Below are 13,145 nucleotides of genomic sequence, written 5' to 3' on the forward strand. Positions count from 1 at the left end.
TAGACCCTGGGAAGGAGGCGAAGCTGGCGAGAACAGGATGAAGACCCTCCAGTCTGAGTGTGGAGCTGTCGTGTCCCAGCCTGCGAGTGCCCTGGAGAGACTTCACCAGCTGGTCCCTGATGCTCAGTCTAAGGTGGCGGATCTTGAGGTGTTCGTGAAGCTGCTTCGAGTGAGCCTCCAGACAGAGGCCACTCCACAGACGTTAGACCCCCCCCAAACACAGACTCTACACAGGTAGAGAAGAAGCTCTACACAGCGGCGAACACAACAACCTCGTCTTTGGCCGTGACCACCTGACCACCATTTTCACAGAGTACCTGAGGTCCAGAGGTCCTTCAGTTTGACTCCAAGGAGTTTCTCACAGCGCAGCACGTCCTGGAAAGCAGGCAGCAGACATGACACTTCCGCCTGCACAGGGTGTCTGACTTCCCCCCTCTGCAGTGAGCCGCAGTGGGGTTGTTAGATGCTGAACCTGCTGGGACTTCAGGCGGTCGTCTGGTTCTCATCTCTCCAAACTGATCCTGATTGACATCCCACTGACAAGCATGATTTCGTTAGAGATAATTGTCATCCCATTAACATAATGTAGATGTATTTAATATGATATATAAAATAAATTAACCTTGTATTTTTAGTAGGGTCCTTTCATTTTAGGTTTTTTAGGTTCATTTTGAAGACGCTACATGATGTGATGCTATACCCTTCCTCTTTGCCTCTCATCCACTCAGCCTGAACGGTGCTTGCAATCCCACCACCAGGGGGAGTAATAACCGGTCCATAGACCTCATCAGACCGGATGAAATGTAACAAGTTCTCATAGGGCCAGTTTCACCAGTTAGCACCACCAGGCATGCTTTAGATGCATCACAGCGTACGAGATGTGACTAGACTTGGTGGTTTAAGGCCTGCTCCAGGTTCCACCTAATATGGATGGGATGAGTGATGATGTCGAGACAAGAGCATCACTGAGTCAGGTGACACTTCTGAAGCAGCCTCTTGTTCTGATCACGTTGTGTAGGCCGGCTGCAGTGATGATGGATACCTTGTACGCTATGTACAGTTCTGTATGTGACGTGTCCCATTTATACAAAAACAACCTATCACAGACACTACATCTCCGTGTATCTATGGCAACAGAGATTGCTGTTTTGTTTTGAATGCAGTTGTATAATTGATTTGCTGAATGCGGCTCATACTTTGTGTGGGAGAATGCTTTTATTTGTATTATTATATATTTTTTGTCTAACCCTAACCCAGAACAAAAAAAAAAAGTTGTGTGTGTGTGTTTTACTGTGCGTATTCCTTTGTGTAGTGGCACTTTTGTGCTGCCCTGTGAGATGACTGTAAAGGAAATGATGAATCCTTGGTCATCTGATGTATCCGAGCATCCAATCAAACTGTTGAGCCTGCTCAGTGTCATTCAAATTAATTGACCGATTGATTTCATACAAATCGATGCAAACGTATCACTTTCATTAAAAAAGACGTCAGGTCCAAGCGAACTCTGCCCTCCTCTCCTGTCAGCTCTCAAACGAGCACTGTGTGTGCATGCAGCGGGTTCAAGATGAAGAGTTAGGCTTCCATTTGTGGGGGCAATTACAGCTGAGCGGAATCCTTGGCAGGTTGTCTATACGCTATTTTGCAACAGCTGTGTGTGGTTACCATGGTGACACGACCCCGGATCATTCTGTGATTCCATCTGTGCTGAGCAGGTCTATTCAGAATTGACATGGAGATGTTAAATGAGATAAAAAAGCCAAACTGTGTTGGTGCATGTGTGTGCTAATGCGTTTGTGCATGTGAGTCTGATGGAGAGTCAATGGGAATCCACAATTTCCTGAAAGTGTGTGTCTGTGTGTGTCTTTGTGTGTGTGTTTAAACTGAGCATCAATAGAATCATGCCTGGCTAATTACTTCACTGCTACGTATGAATGGTGATACAGCAATAGGCTATTTGTGGTTCAAGGCTGGCCGTAGAGAAGTCATTCAAGGTTAGATTTAGAAATGACAGAGACACATTCTGCTAAATCTTTATCCCCCGGTGCTTTATAGACCGCCCCTCTCTCGGTCTGCCCTACCACTAGCTGCTGTGTGCCACTATATAGACCGCCCCTCTCTCGGTCTGCCCTACCACTAGCTGCTGTGTGCCACTATATAGACCGCCCCTCTCTCGGTCTGCCCTACCACTAGCTGCTGTGTGCCACTATATAGACCGCCCCTCTCTCGGTCTGCCCTACCACTAGCTGCTGTGTGCCACTATATAGACCGCCCCTCTCTCGGTCTGCCCTACCACTAGCTGCTGTGTGCCACTATATAGACCGCCCCTCTCTCGGTCTGCCCTACCACTAGCTGCTGTGTGCCACTATATAGACCGCCCCTCTCTCGGTCTGCCCTACCACTAGCTGCTGTGTGCCACTATATAGACCGCCCCTCTCTCGGTCTGCCCTACCACTAGCTGCTGTGTGCCACTATATAGACCGCCCCTCTCTCGGTCTGCCCTACCACTAGCTGCTGTGTGCCACTATATAGACCGCCCCTCTCTCGGTCTGCCCTACCACTAGCTGCTGTGTGCCACTATATAGACCGCCCCTCTCTCGGTCTGCCCTACCACTAGCTGCTGTGTGCCACTATATAGACCGCCCCTCTCTCGGTCTGCCCTACCACTAGCTGCTGTGTGCCACTATATAGACCGCCCCTCTCTCGGTCTGCCCTACCACTAGCTGCTGTGTGCCACTATATAGACCGCCCCTCTCTCGGTCTGCCCTACCACTAGCTGCTGTGTGCCACTATATAGACCACAAACACATAAAACTCCTCTTCTGCATGGCTAATTTAATTCAATCCATTTGAATGGTGCGTATCTGAATGGAAGGAATTCTTTTAAATTCTTATCTCCAATAAACAGTGTTTTGGCGTGTTTCTGCCTGGCGAAGTGGTACTCCAATTCTTGCTGTAGTTATCTCGTCCATGGATGTGATGTTGTTTAAATACCACTAGCGATAAAAAGTATGACGATTTCATGTTTGTGACAGTTCAGTGTTATGTACAGCAAAGCATTGCGTCTGCCAAAGCTGTCATTTATGTGTGTGTGTGTGTGTGTGTGTGTGTGTGTGTGGGCGCGCAGAGGCCTGTGTGCTTTTAATGGTCTACTAATCCCACTCGCATTTGGCTGGCAAATTAATCCAAGCCTTGCTCATGGCCAAGCAATAAACCCTCACAGCTTCACTCTCTATCTCTCTTCACTTCTCTCCCTCTCTATCCGGTCAGCCATCCACTCACATACTATCACACCTATGCCTTGAAAACACCGGACCTAGGGCTAAAAGACAGTGAAAGAGAGAGAGAGAGAGATAGAGAGAGAACCAGTCAGTAGATCGGTGGTTGATCTATGACGCGTTTGGAGCCCCCTTATTGGAGCTCGTTTGCGCGAGGGCGACAGACAACCAGAGCACAAGCAGCGCGCGCGGCAGAAAAGAGGGTTGCATAGTTGCCATGGTGAAAAAAGTGGATTAATCATCGCAAGCATGAAGCCCTGATGAACGTGAGAAGAGGGTGTTTCTTTGAAATACGAGTAGCCTATAAGTAAAGGTATGTTACTCCACTTCCAATTGAAAAAAACAACTTTATTTCCTAAATTTTGGATAACCTATGAATTGTGTATCCTTAAGCCATCTGGTTGACATATGAACTCAACCTATTCTGTTTTAGCCAAATGTAGGCAAATGTCTATGGCCTCACTATGTGAAAATTGCTTCAACGTTTCACGGAGAATGAAGCGACCTTTCCTGGCGAGCCTGAGCGCAGACGTTAGCGGTTTGCAGGCTATCTCATCTGATCCGCTTCACGCGCTATTTGTGTCATACTGGAATTACTCTTTTAATACTAAATTATCTTGCCTGGCGCACAGGTTTATGAAGATGACGATAATCATCAGGCCTAATTTTAGGTAGTGTGCTGTTACCAATATTTGTCAGAACTAAAGGCTATATTATTATGCTTATGATCGTAAAACATTTGTTTCGTTCATTGACGAATCAGCTGCTTGGTTGCCTTACTGTGGCGGGACTCGCCTTTTTGGGGGCCAGAACTCTAGATTGGGCTTCTCGTGTTCTTACCTCGACAATCTATTAACTGATGTTTTTATGGGCATTATCGACATTAATTAGTCTTATAGCCCACTCCCACCACACACACGCATGCTCCTAGAACGCACACACATTTGTGTGTTTTAAGAGAGAGCGTGTGTGAGGGCAACGGATGCGCCTCTCACAACTGGCCTGGGTGCTGTGTGGTTCTTTCTGTACGGTGTGCGAGTGTTTGTGTTGTGGTGAGCTATAATAGGCTTTCATGCCACGCGGGCTCTCCACAGCGCAGCTGCGCTGGTCTTTCAGGAGTTGATCAATTAGTCCAGCTTCTTCATTCAACATCTACGCTCAGAATCGCCATAGAGGAGAACAAAAGCGCCTAATCGGACTGGACCACAGGGACGGGCGCTCGCTGTATGGGCTGCAAATCCGAAGGGCACGAGACAGTCACCTTGCGGTCTGCGTGCAACACGCGAAGCAAGAACACTCCTAACCTGCCCGGATCACTACCCTACCTGACCAGTAGCTGTATGGAATCTTCTGTGGGCATTCAACCTTGCAACGATACCCTTGGCACAGGACCGAAAAGCTGCAAGACCAGTGAGGACAGGAATGGAGAGTTTGGTGCGCGGTAATGGACGCGGGCACAGGTGTGCGTGACATGAAAACTAACGAGTTGGGGCTTTCGCAGTTGTGAGCACTACGTGGCTCTGTTGTTGCACTTCATTGACGATTGACCGTAAGGACATGCACAAGTCCATCGACCAAGAAATTGGCCTACGAGTAGCACGTCGGACCGGGTAAGATTCCTATGTCCTGCAGTCGGGTGCAAGGCTGCAAGCAGCAGACAGACTGGCAAGAAGAAAGGAGGAAAAAACAGCAGGCATGATATTTGAATGTAGAACGGAACGACAGACTTATCTTCTAGTACGAGTGGTGGCAAAGATTATTTCAGACTGTGTCTCTGTCATGTTTTTGCCTGAATCCCTGTTATCGTTCTTTCCAGCCAACGTGCTGTTTGTTGTTAATGTCAGCTGCTAGCTTCTAGTCCGCCGCTCCAGCCACGGGATGCGGTGCAACACAAAGCGCTCTCCCCATTCTTCCTGCTCTGCTCTGGACAGCTACATGTATGTATTTTTCTTTGTCAGAGGTAGAACGACAGAGTAAAGTTTCGAAACTCAGCATTTGTCGCAGGGGTATTATTGGTGCGATGCTTCATTGTAATTGCCTCATTTCAGCACCATGAACAGCTCCTAGCGCGTGCTGTGCTGTCAACCGGTACGTTCCGGTCACAGGTGCCATCCCGGACAGACCAATGACTGAAGTTTAACCAATTAATATCGCAGATGTTATCGTCATTAAGTCTGGATTGTTATGAGTTGTTGGAGGTTCAGTCCTTATCGCCGGTTCGAACTATGACAACAGAGAGATGCGCATTTTCCAGCAAACGGAAACGTCTAATGCAAGAAAATAGACCGATCAGAATTTCCGTTCTCTAGTAGTGAAGGACCACGAGACAATCCAACTGCCCAGTTGAAGTCAATTTTAAGGGAGTGTATGTATGTGTGTGTGTATATATACAGTCTGCGTGTATCGACATGTTTATGTTCTCTACGTGTGTAACTAAATAACTCGTAAAAATTCAGAGGAACTGAAAGCACTCAGTTAATGAAGAGCCTGAATATAACAGCCTTTAACGACCGAGCAAAGTGCCAGCCGAACCCATAGCTGCAGCCAGCTCGTGCCAAACCGTCGGTCGAGTCGAGACATCATTAACCTGCCGTGTCTTTCTGGGGACTCTACTCTTGATACCTCGTGCGGGTGCCTAATTGAGCGAGATAGATGTTATTTGTTAGGGATGATTGATTTATTTTTCCTCTTTGAGAAGAGAACTAGAAAGAAAAAGAGAGAGAGAGAAATGATTGATTGTGCTTGAGGACAGCAGTGGGCTTTTAGCGTCACCCCTCTGTCTCGGTAACGTTGCAACAAAAAAATCCTGCTATATTAATTAACTCTATGCATTCCGTTGCTCCTTCGCTGGCGTCGGTCACCGGGCAGGCTAGTGCAGTCAGCCCCGCCAGATCCCGTCGACCTTGATCATGTCTGTTTGCATAAACGTCGTATGTCAAATATTAGAGCCATCCAACTCTAAGCTGTCCTTGGCCTGTGCTGAATATATCAACTGAGCCGTTCCCCCGCTTCTTTAGCGCATATGGCACAGCACGGGGGAGGAGGGAGCAGGGTGACAGAGCTCGTTTGAAACATCGACATTACCCAAAACCCTTGAGCTTAAGGCCGAGGCTGCAAGGAAAACCATGGTGTGTTCATAGTAGAAACGCACCACCTAACTCTGTATTGCGCATTTAGAAGTAACAGACGAATACATATGTATTTAGATTATTATGTTGTTGTTAAACTATCTGTACTCCCTCCTCCCCCTCTTCCCCCTCTCCTTTTCTCTCTATCTTTTAGTTTGTCTGGGACTGTTCCGTATAAGTGTGCCAATGAGAGATAAGAATGAGGGAGGAGATAGCACGCAGCATCTAAATAGGTTACAGATGGAATAAAATGTGGTTGAGATATTAAAGAGAGAAGGAAAGTAAATCATTCAAGCCACAATCCAATGAACATCCCAAATGTATAACTGGGATATTAATTAACTCGTTGCCGGCATGGGTTACCAGGCAGGCTCACGTAGTGAGGCCCACTTTTATCGTTTTTTGCTTGGGGTTTTACATTAATTTATGTACAGCACTTTGCCCTGCAATTTCTGTATGACAATATGCTTAATGAATACAAATATTATTACTGTTATTATCTGTTTGCTCACAGGTAATGGCCATCCCCACTGATCTGTCAGCCGTTTCCATGGAGACCAGCTCCGCCTTTTATGGGGAGTAAGGACATCTTTCAACCAATGACAGAGGCGTCATTCCTACAAACCTCCCTTCTGAAGTGATGATGGTGCCTCCCTGACCTCCACTAGAGGAGGAAGAGGAGGAGTCTATTCTCCATCTTTGACTTTCTTGTTTTGCCACAGGCTCTAACAATGACGGGAGATCCTATTTCCATGACGTTTAGTCTGTGACGGTCAGACACTAATTATAGATGTTTCCTTTCCCTTCTATCAAAGTTTCTACCAGTAAGATGCTTTGGTTGTTTTTCCCCCTGCCCATGTTGGCATGGGCAGTGCCAACTGCCTCTGCCCAGGCCAATGAGCGACGAGTTGTAGCGCACATTCCTGGTGACATCATCATTGGAGCGTTGTTCTCTGTCCACCACCAGCCCCCTGCTGATAAGGTGAGTGTGCTTCGATCAGTCATACCTGTGTTGAGTGTGTGTGTGTGTGTGTACATGCAATGGTATGTTTGACAGTGTGCGTGTTTTATAATGTGTGTGCGGCAGTGTGTGTATTATAAAATGTGTGCGGTGGTGTGTGCGTGTATTATAAAATGTGTGCAGCAGTGTGTGTGTGTGTATTATAAAATTTGTGGTGTGGTGTGAGTGTGTGTGTATTATAAAATGTGTGCAGCAGTGTGTGTGTGTGTGTGTATTCTAAAATGTGCGCGGTGGTGTGTGCGTCCTTCTCCTCCAGGTCCACGAGCGTAAGTGTGGCTCGGTGCGCGAACAGTACGGCATCCAGAGGGTGGAGGCCATGATGCGCACGCTGGACCGCATCAACGCCGACCCCCACATCCTCCCCAACATCTCCCTGGGCTGCGAGATCAGAGACTCGTGCTGGCACTCGGCCGTGGCCCTGGAGCAGAGCATCGAGTTCATCCGCGACTCCCTGGTGTCCTCCGACGAAGTGGAGGAGGGAGGCGGAGGAGTGTGGGGGGGCTTTGGGGGAGGCGGGGCAGGAGGTGGCGGAGGGGGAGGAGGAGGAGGAGGGGGAGGAGGAGGGGGAGGAGGAGGGGGGACGTTGAGGTGTTCCGATCCAGCGGCCACTCCCATGCGGGGGAAGAAGCCCATCGTGGGGCTGATCGGCCCAGGCTCCAGCTCTGTGGCCATCCAGGTCCAGAACCTCCTCCAGCTCTTCAACATCCCCCAGATCGCCTACTCTGCCACCAGCATGGACCTCAGCGACAAGGTAGGAGCACGTCATCAGGTGTACAAGTTCATCAGCACTGTGTTGCTCTCCTGCAGAGTGGGCTTCTCTCCCAAAGTATGTTTCTCTCTACAGTGTGTGTTTTTCTCTACAGTGTGTTTCTGTTTACAGTGTGTTTCCCTCCCAAAGTGTGTTTCTCTCTACAGTGTGTGTTTCTCTCTACAGAGTGTGTTTCTCTCTACAGTGTGTTTCCCTCCCAAAGTGTGTTTCTCTCTACAGTGTGTTTCTCTCTACAGTGTGTGTTTCTCTCTACAGTGTGTTTCTCTCTACAGTGTGTGTTTCTCTCTACAGTGTGTTTCTCTCTACAGTGTGTGTTTCTGTCTACAGAGTGTGTTTCTCTCCTACAGAGTGTGTGTTTCTCTCTACAGTGTGTTTCTCTCTACAGTGTGTGTTTCTCTCTACAGTGTGTTTCTCTCTACAGTGTGTGTTCCTCTCCCAGAGTTTGTTTCTCTCTACAGTGTGTGTTTCTCTCTACAGTGTGTTTCTCTCTACAGTGTGTGTTTCTGTCTACAGTGTGTTTCTCTCTACAGTGTGTGTTCCTCTCCCAGAGTTTGTTTCTCTCTACAGTGTGTGTTTCTGTCTACAGAGTGTGTTTCTCTCCTACAGAGTGTGTGTTTCTCTCCTACAGAGCCTGTATAAGTACTTCATGCGGGTGGTGCCATCTGACGCCCAGCAGGCCAGAGCCATGGTGGACATTGTGAAGAGGTACAACTGGAGCTACGTGTCAGCCATCCACACTGAGGGTGAGACCACCTGCTTTTCTTTTTGCTTTCTCTATCGTGACGCTGTTGCTGTCTTGGTTTGTGTGCTGTCACATTTGGCAGAGAGACTGGAGGTTTCGGTGTCTGTACTGTCCAGATAGCGGGAGGGGTCTGTTAGTTTGTTTGTTCAGAGATGTGTGTTACATTCTTATGGGGATTTGTTTCATGCCCAAGTCCAGTGTTTTTGTTTGTTGGAGTATTTAGTTTAATAAACGTTTACATAATGCTGCTGTAATTCTCCTTCTGGCCTCTCCTCCTCTCATTTTTCATTTCCTTCTCTTCCTCTCTCTGTATCTTTCTCCCACTCTCTCTCTCTCTCTCTCCCTCTCTCTTTCCGTGTCTGCCCAGTGCAGGGTATGTAATTAATCTCAGGTTAGCATTGAAAGGGGATAAGGTCTTCATCTCACCCATTAATCACTATCAGAGCACACACACACACACAGACACACACACACAGACACACACACACACAGACACACACACACACACAGACACACACACACACACAGACACACACACACACAGACACACACACAGACACACACACACAGACACACACAGACACATGGTGGAACTGGACCCTCAGATCATCCCCTGCAGCATTGCCTGAGGGAGCTTTTTCGACATCGATTCATTGTGTGTTTGTGTGTCTGTGTATGTGTGTCTGTGTGTGATTGGGTTTGTGTGTGTGTTTGTGTGTATGTGTGTGTGTGATAGGGTTTGTGTGTGTGTGTGTGTGTGTTAGGTCTGTCAAAGCTGAAGGAGCACAGCATTGCAGTGTTGGTCCAGTCTGGACTGCTCTCAGGCACACACAGCTGACCTTGAAAATAGAAGGAGAGGGATAGAATAAGAGGGAGAGAAGGAGAAAGAGAGAGTTAGAGGAAGAGAGGAAGAGAGAGTTAGAGGGAGAGAAGGAGAGAGAGTTAGAGGAAGAGAGGAAGAGAGAGTTAGAGGGAGAGAAGGAGAGAGAGAGAGTTAGAGGAAGAGAGGGAGAGAGAGTTAGAGGGAGAGAGCGAGAGAGAGAGAGTTAGAGGAAGAGAGGGAGAGAGAGTTAGAGGGAGAGAGGGAGAGAGAGTTAGAGGGAGAGAGGGAGAGATTCAGAAGAAACCGGACAGGGGAGCAAGAGGAGAATAGAAGACCTGAGATCCACAGGAAGGAAGCAGCATGATATCTCCAGCAGAGCAGAGGAGTATGTGCAGCGCTGACACACAGACGAGGCCTGGCAGAAGGGGGGAAAGGTGGAGGAGAAAAAGAGCTGGGAGGACAGGAGGGAAGGAAGAGAAAGGGGCTTGCCGGTGCTTCATGATTTGTTTGTGATTTCAGATTGATCAACGTCATCCTATAGTTTGAGACAGAAGCCTAGGTGTGGCTCTCCTCCTCCTCCTCCTCCTCCTCCTCCTCCTCCCTCCTCCCTCCTCCCTCCTGCTCCTCCTCCTCTTCCTTCCTCCATCAGCTATACTGCACGTCATCTGTATTAGCCAGCTGCACCGTCTTTGTTTTATCCTTGCCTTCCATTGTAAGTGTGTGACTGTGTGCCAGTTGTGTGTTTGTGTGTGTGTCGGTGTGCCTGTGAGTTTGGTGAAGAGGCAGTGTGTGATGAATAAACCATCTGAATGAGAGATGTTTGATCATGTTCTGTCTCTGTATCTGTGTGACAGCGCGTGTGTGCGTGCGTGCGTCTACATGCATGCGCCTGCGTGCACGCGAGCGTGTGTGTCTGTGTTTTGTGTGTGTGTGTGTGTGAGCAGTGACAGAGCAAGAGCATGATAACTGAATGGGGTGCTGAGTGGATGTCTCTCCAGACCCCACCAATGAGGGGGGCAGTATTGCCCCCCCCCCCCCACCCAGACCTCAGAACTTTGTCTTTCTCCACTCCTCTATCATTGTGTCTCTCTCTCCTTCCTCTCTCCACTCCTCTATCGTTGTGTCTCTCTCTCCTTCCTCTCTCCACTCCTCTATCGTTGTGTCTCTCTCTCCTTCCTCTCTCCACTCCTCTATCGCTGTGTCTCTCTCTCCTTCCTCTCTCCACTCCTCTATCGTTGTGTCTCTCTCTCCTTCCTCTCTCCACTCCTCTATCGTTGTGTCTCTCTGTCTTTTCGTCCTCCTCTCTGTCTGGCTTCCATTATCCAGTGATTCATCTGTGGCACTGTGTTTGTAGTGAAGCGGTTATTGATTTTATGTACGTGCTCTGTGGGTTGACCAGTCAATGTGTGTGTGTGTGGTGTGTTTTGTGTGTGTGTGCGGTGTGCGTGTGTGCTTGTGTGTGTCTGTGTGTATGGTGGGTTTTGTGTGCGGTGTATGTGTGTGTGTGTGTGTGGGGGTGTGATGTGATTACCCTCTGTTTCTCTCTGGGGAATGACATCATGTCATAGTTTGACCAGGTCAAATGGAGTCACAGCACCACCTCTGACTTTGAGAGAGAGAGAGAGAGAGAGAGAGAGAGAGAGAGAGAGAGAGAGAGAGAGAGAGAGAGAGAGAGAGAGAGAGAGAGAGAGAGAGAGAGAGAGAGAGAGAGAGAGAGAGAGAGAGAGAGAGAGAGAGAGAGAGAGAGAGAGAGAGAGAGAGAGAGAGAGAGAGAGAGAGAGAGAGAGAGAGAGAGAGAGAGAGAGAGAGAGAGAGAGAGAGAGAGAGAGAGAGAGAAAGCCTCTGACTTACTATGGAGGGTGTGACCATACTATGTGCTGGGAGATTGGAGGGGGTGGGGAACGAGGGGGTGGGACTGAGGGTTAAGCTGAGTATGTGTGTAGATGAATAGGTGTCCAGAAAGGGTTCTGTGCCTGGAGCCTGTTTCAGGTCAAGTCCATAACATTGAACTACCTCTGCAGTCAATTCAGACCTGTAATTGAAAATTGCCCATTATTATTCTATTAAAATATTTCACATTAGTTGAACATAAATCCATTTATTGAATAGAACAAGATGAGAAAGGAGAGTGGAGAGTGATATAGGGGGATTTGTGTTGCAGACATACACACATTTTGACAAAACATCCCATTTCTAAATAACAACCCTCCTCTTCTCTCTATCTCCCTTCCTCTGATAGATTTTCCTCTTTCTCTTTATTTCCCCTCCACCTTCCCTTCCTTTCTGCAGCCCCGACTCCTCCTCACCCTCCCCCTCTCCTGCCTCCCCCCACCTCCCCACCTCTTCACCTCTTTCCACCCCCGGACTCCTCTCCAGGGAAGAGAACATTAAATGGACAGAGATGAAGAGATGATACCTTTCAAGGGATTAAATCAGTTGAATTGGAGTGTATGTCTGAATGTGTGTGTGTGTATACAAGTGTGTGTGTGTGTGTGTGAGACAATGTAGGTAGCGTTCCTGTTTTTTTGTCTGTGACTGTGTGTAGGTGTTTTGTATGTATGAACACCACGTGCATGTGTGTGTGTGTGTGTGTGTGTGAATGACTGTGTGTGTGCCAGTGTGTTTGGTGTGTATATGAGAGAGAGAATGTATATGTGCTCAAGGGTAAAGGGTTGTGAAGTGTCGTTTTGTGAGATGAATGGGATGTGCCTCTGCTGTTGCCGTGGTAAACAGGGTCAAACGCTTCCAGAAGAAACTGTGAGGTTAATACATTAATGTAGTAAAGACGCAGGGCCAGGGCGGGTGTGTTTATGTGCTTGTCCATGTTTGTGTGTCTGTGTAAGGTGAGGCTTGTTGAACTCTGTCTGAGTTCTGCCAGTCTGCCCCAAGGCCATTTCATGTTTGGCATTTTCAATTCACTTTCTAAACCAGTGAGAGAGAATGCCGCTCTGGATAAGAGCGTCTGCTAAATGACTAAATGTAAATGTAAAGCGAGAGAGAAAGAGAAATTAAGAGACACAGAGAAAGAGAGAGTAAAAAAAAAAAAACACATAGAAGGTTTGGCTTTTCGGTTTCTTTTGTTTTGGGGCTTTTGGAGAAATAGCCATGCTGGACAGGTTTCCAATCTGAAGGTGTCAACATCAGAAGGAGAAGAAAACCCTGCCGGGGTTCAGAGAGAAGGGGGACGAGAAGCAGACAGGAAGTTAATGAGGGAGGATGAGGTGGAGAAGGAGAGAGCAGAGGCGTGAATCTGAGTGGGCTTTATTCTGACACCTCTGAGCTGCTTTTAATGGAGGGAGAGGAGAGGTGGAGAGAGGAGGGAGTAGGGCAAGGGGAGGAAAGAGGAGGGAGGTGGAAGGGAGGAGGGAGAGAGGGAGAGATGAGGGA

The 13,145-nt window shown here is 48.0% G+C and overlaps 1 protein-coding gene across 1 annotated transcript in view; it reads left to right on the forward strand.

The window, feature by feature from the left end:
- Window positions 1-3,478: 3,478 nt before the first annotated feature.
- The window catches only part of grm5b (glutamate receptor, metabotropic 5b), a 36,394-nt gene continuing 26,727 nt past the window's right edge, over window positions 3,479-13,145 (forward strand). The window contains exons 1-5 of the mRNA XM_084675185.1: window positions 3,479-3,588; window positions 6,918-7,385; window positions 7,681-7,924; window positions 7,970-8,175; window positions 8,822-8,936. Of these exons, the coding sequence (XP_084531311.1) occupies window positions 7,194-7,385; window positions 7,681-7,924; window positions 7,970-8,175; window positions 8,822-8,936 (757 nt within the window). The 5' untranslated portion in view covers window positions 3,479-3,588; window positions 6,918-7,193. The remainder of the gene's footprint in view (window positions 3,589-6,917; window positions 7,386-7,680; window positions 7,925-7,969; window positions 8,176-8,821; window positions 8,937-13,145) is intronic.

Source organism: Hypomesus nipponensis, chromosome 15, assembly GCF_054491055.1.
Source record: "Hypomesus nipponensis isolate SF chromosome 15, ASM5449105v1, whole genome shotgun sequence".
Taxonomy (NCBI): domain Eukaryota; kingdom Metazoa; phylum Chordata; class Actinopteri; order Osmeriformes; family Osmeridae; genus Hypomesus; species Hypomesus nipponensis.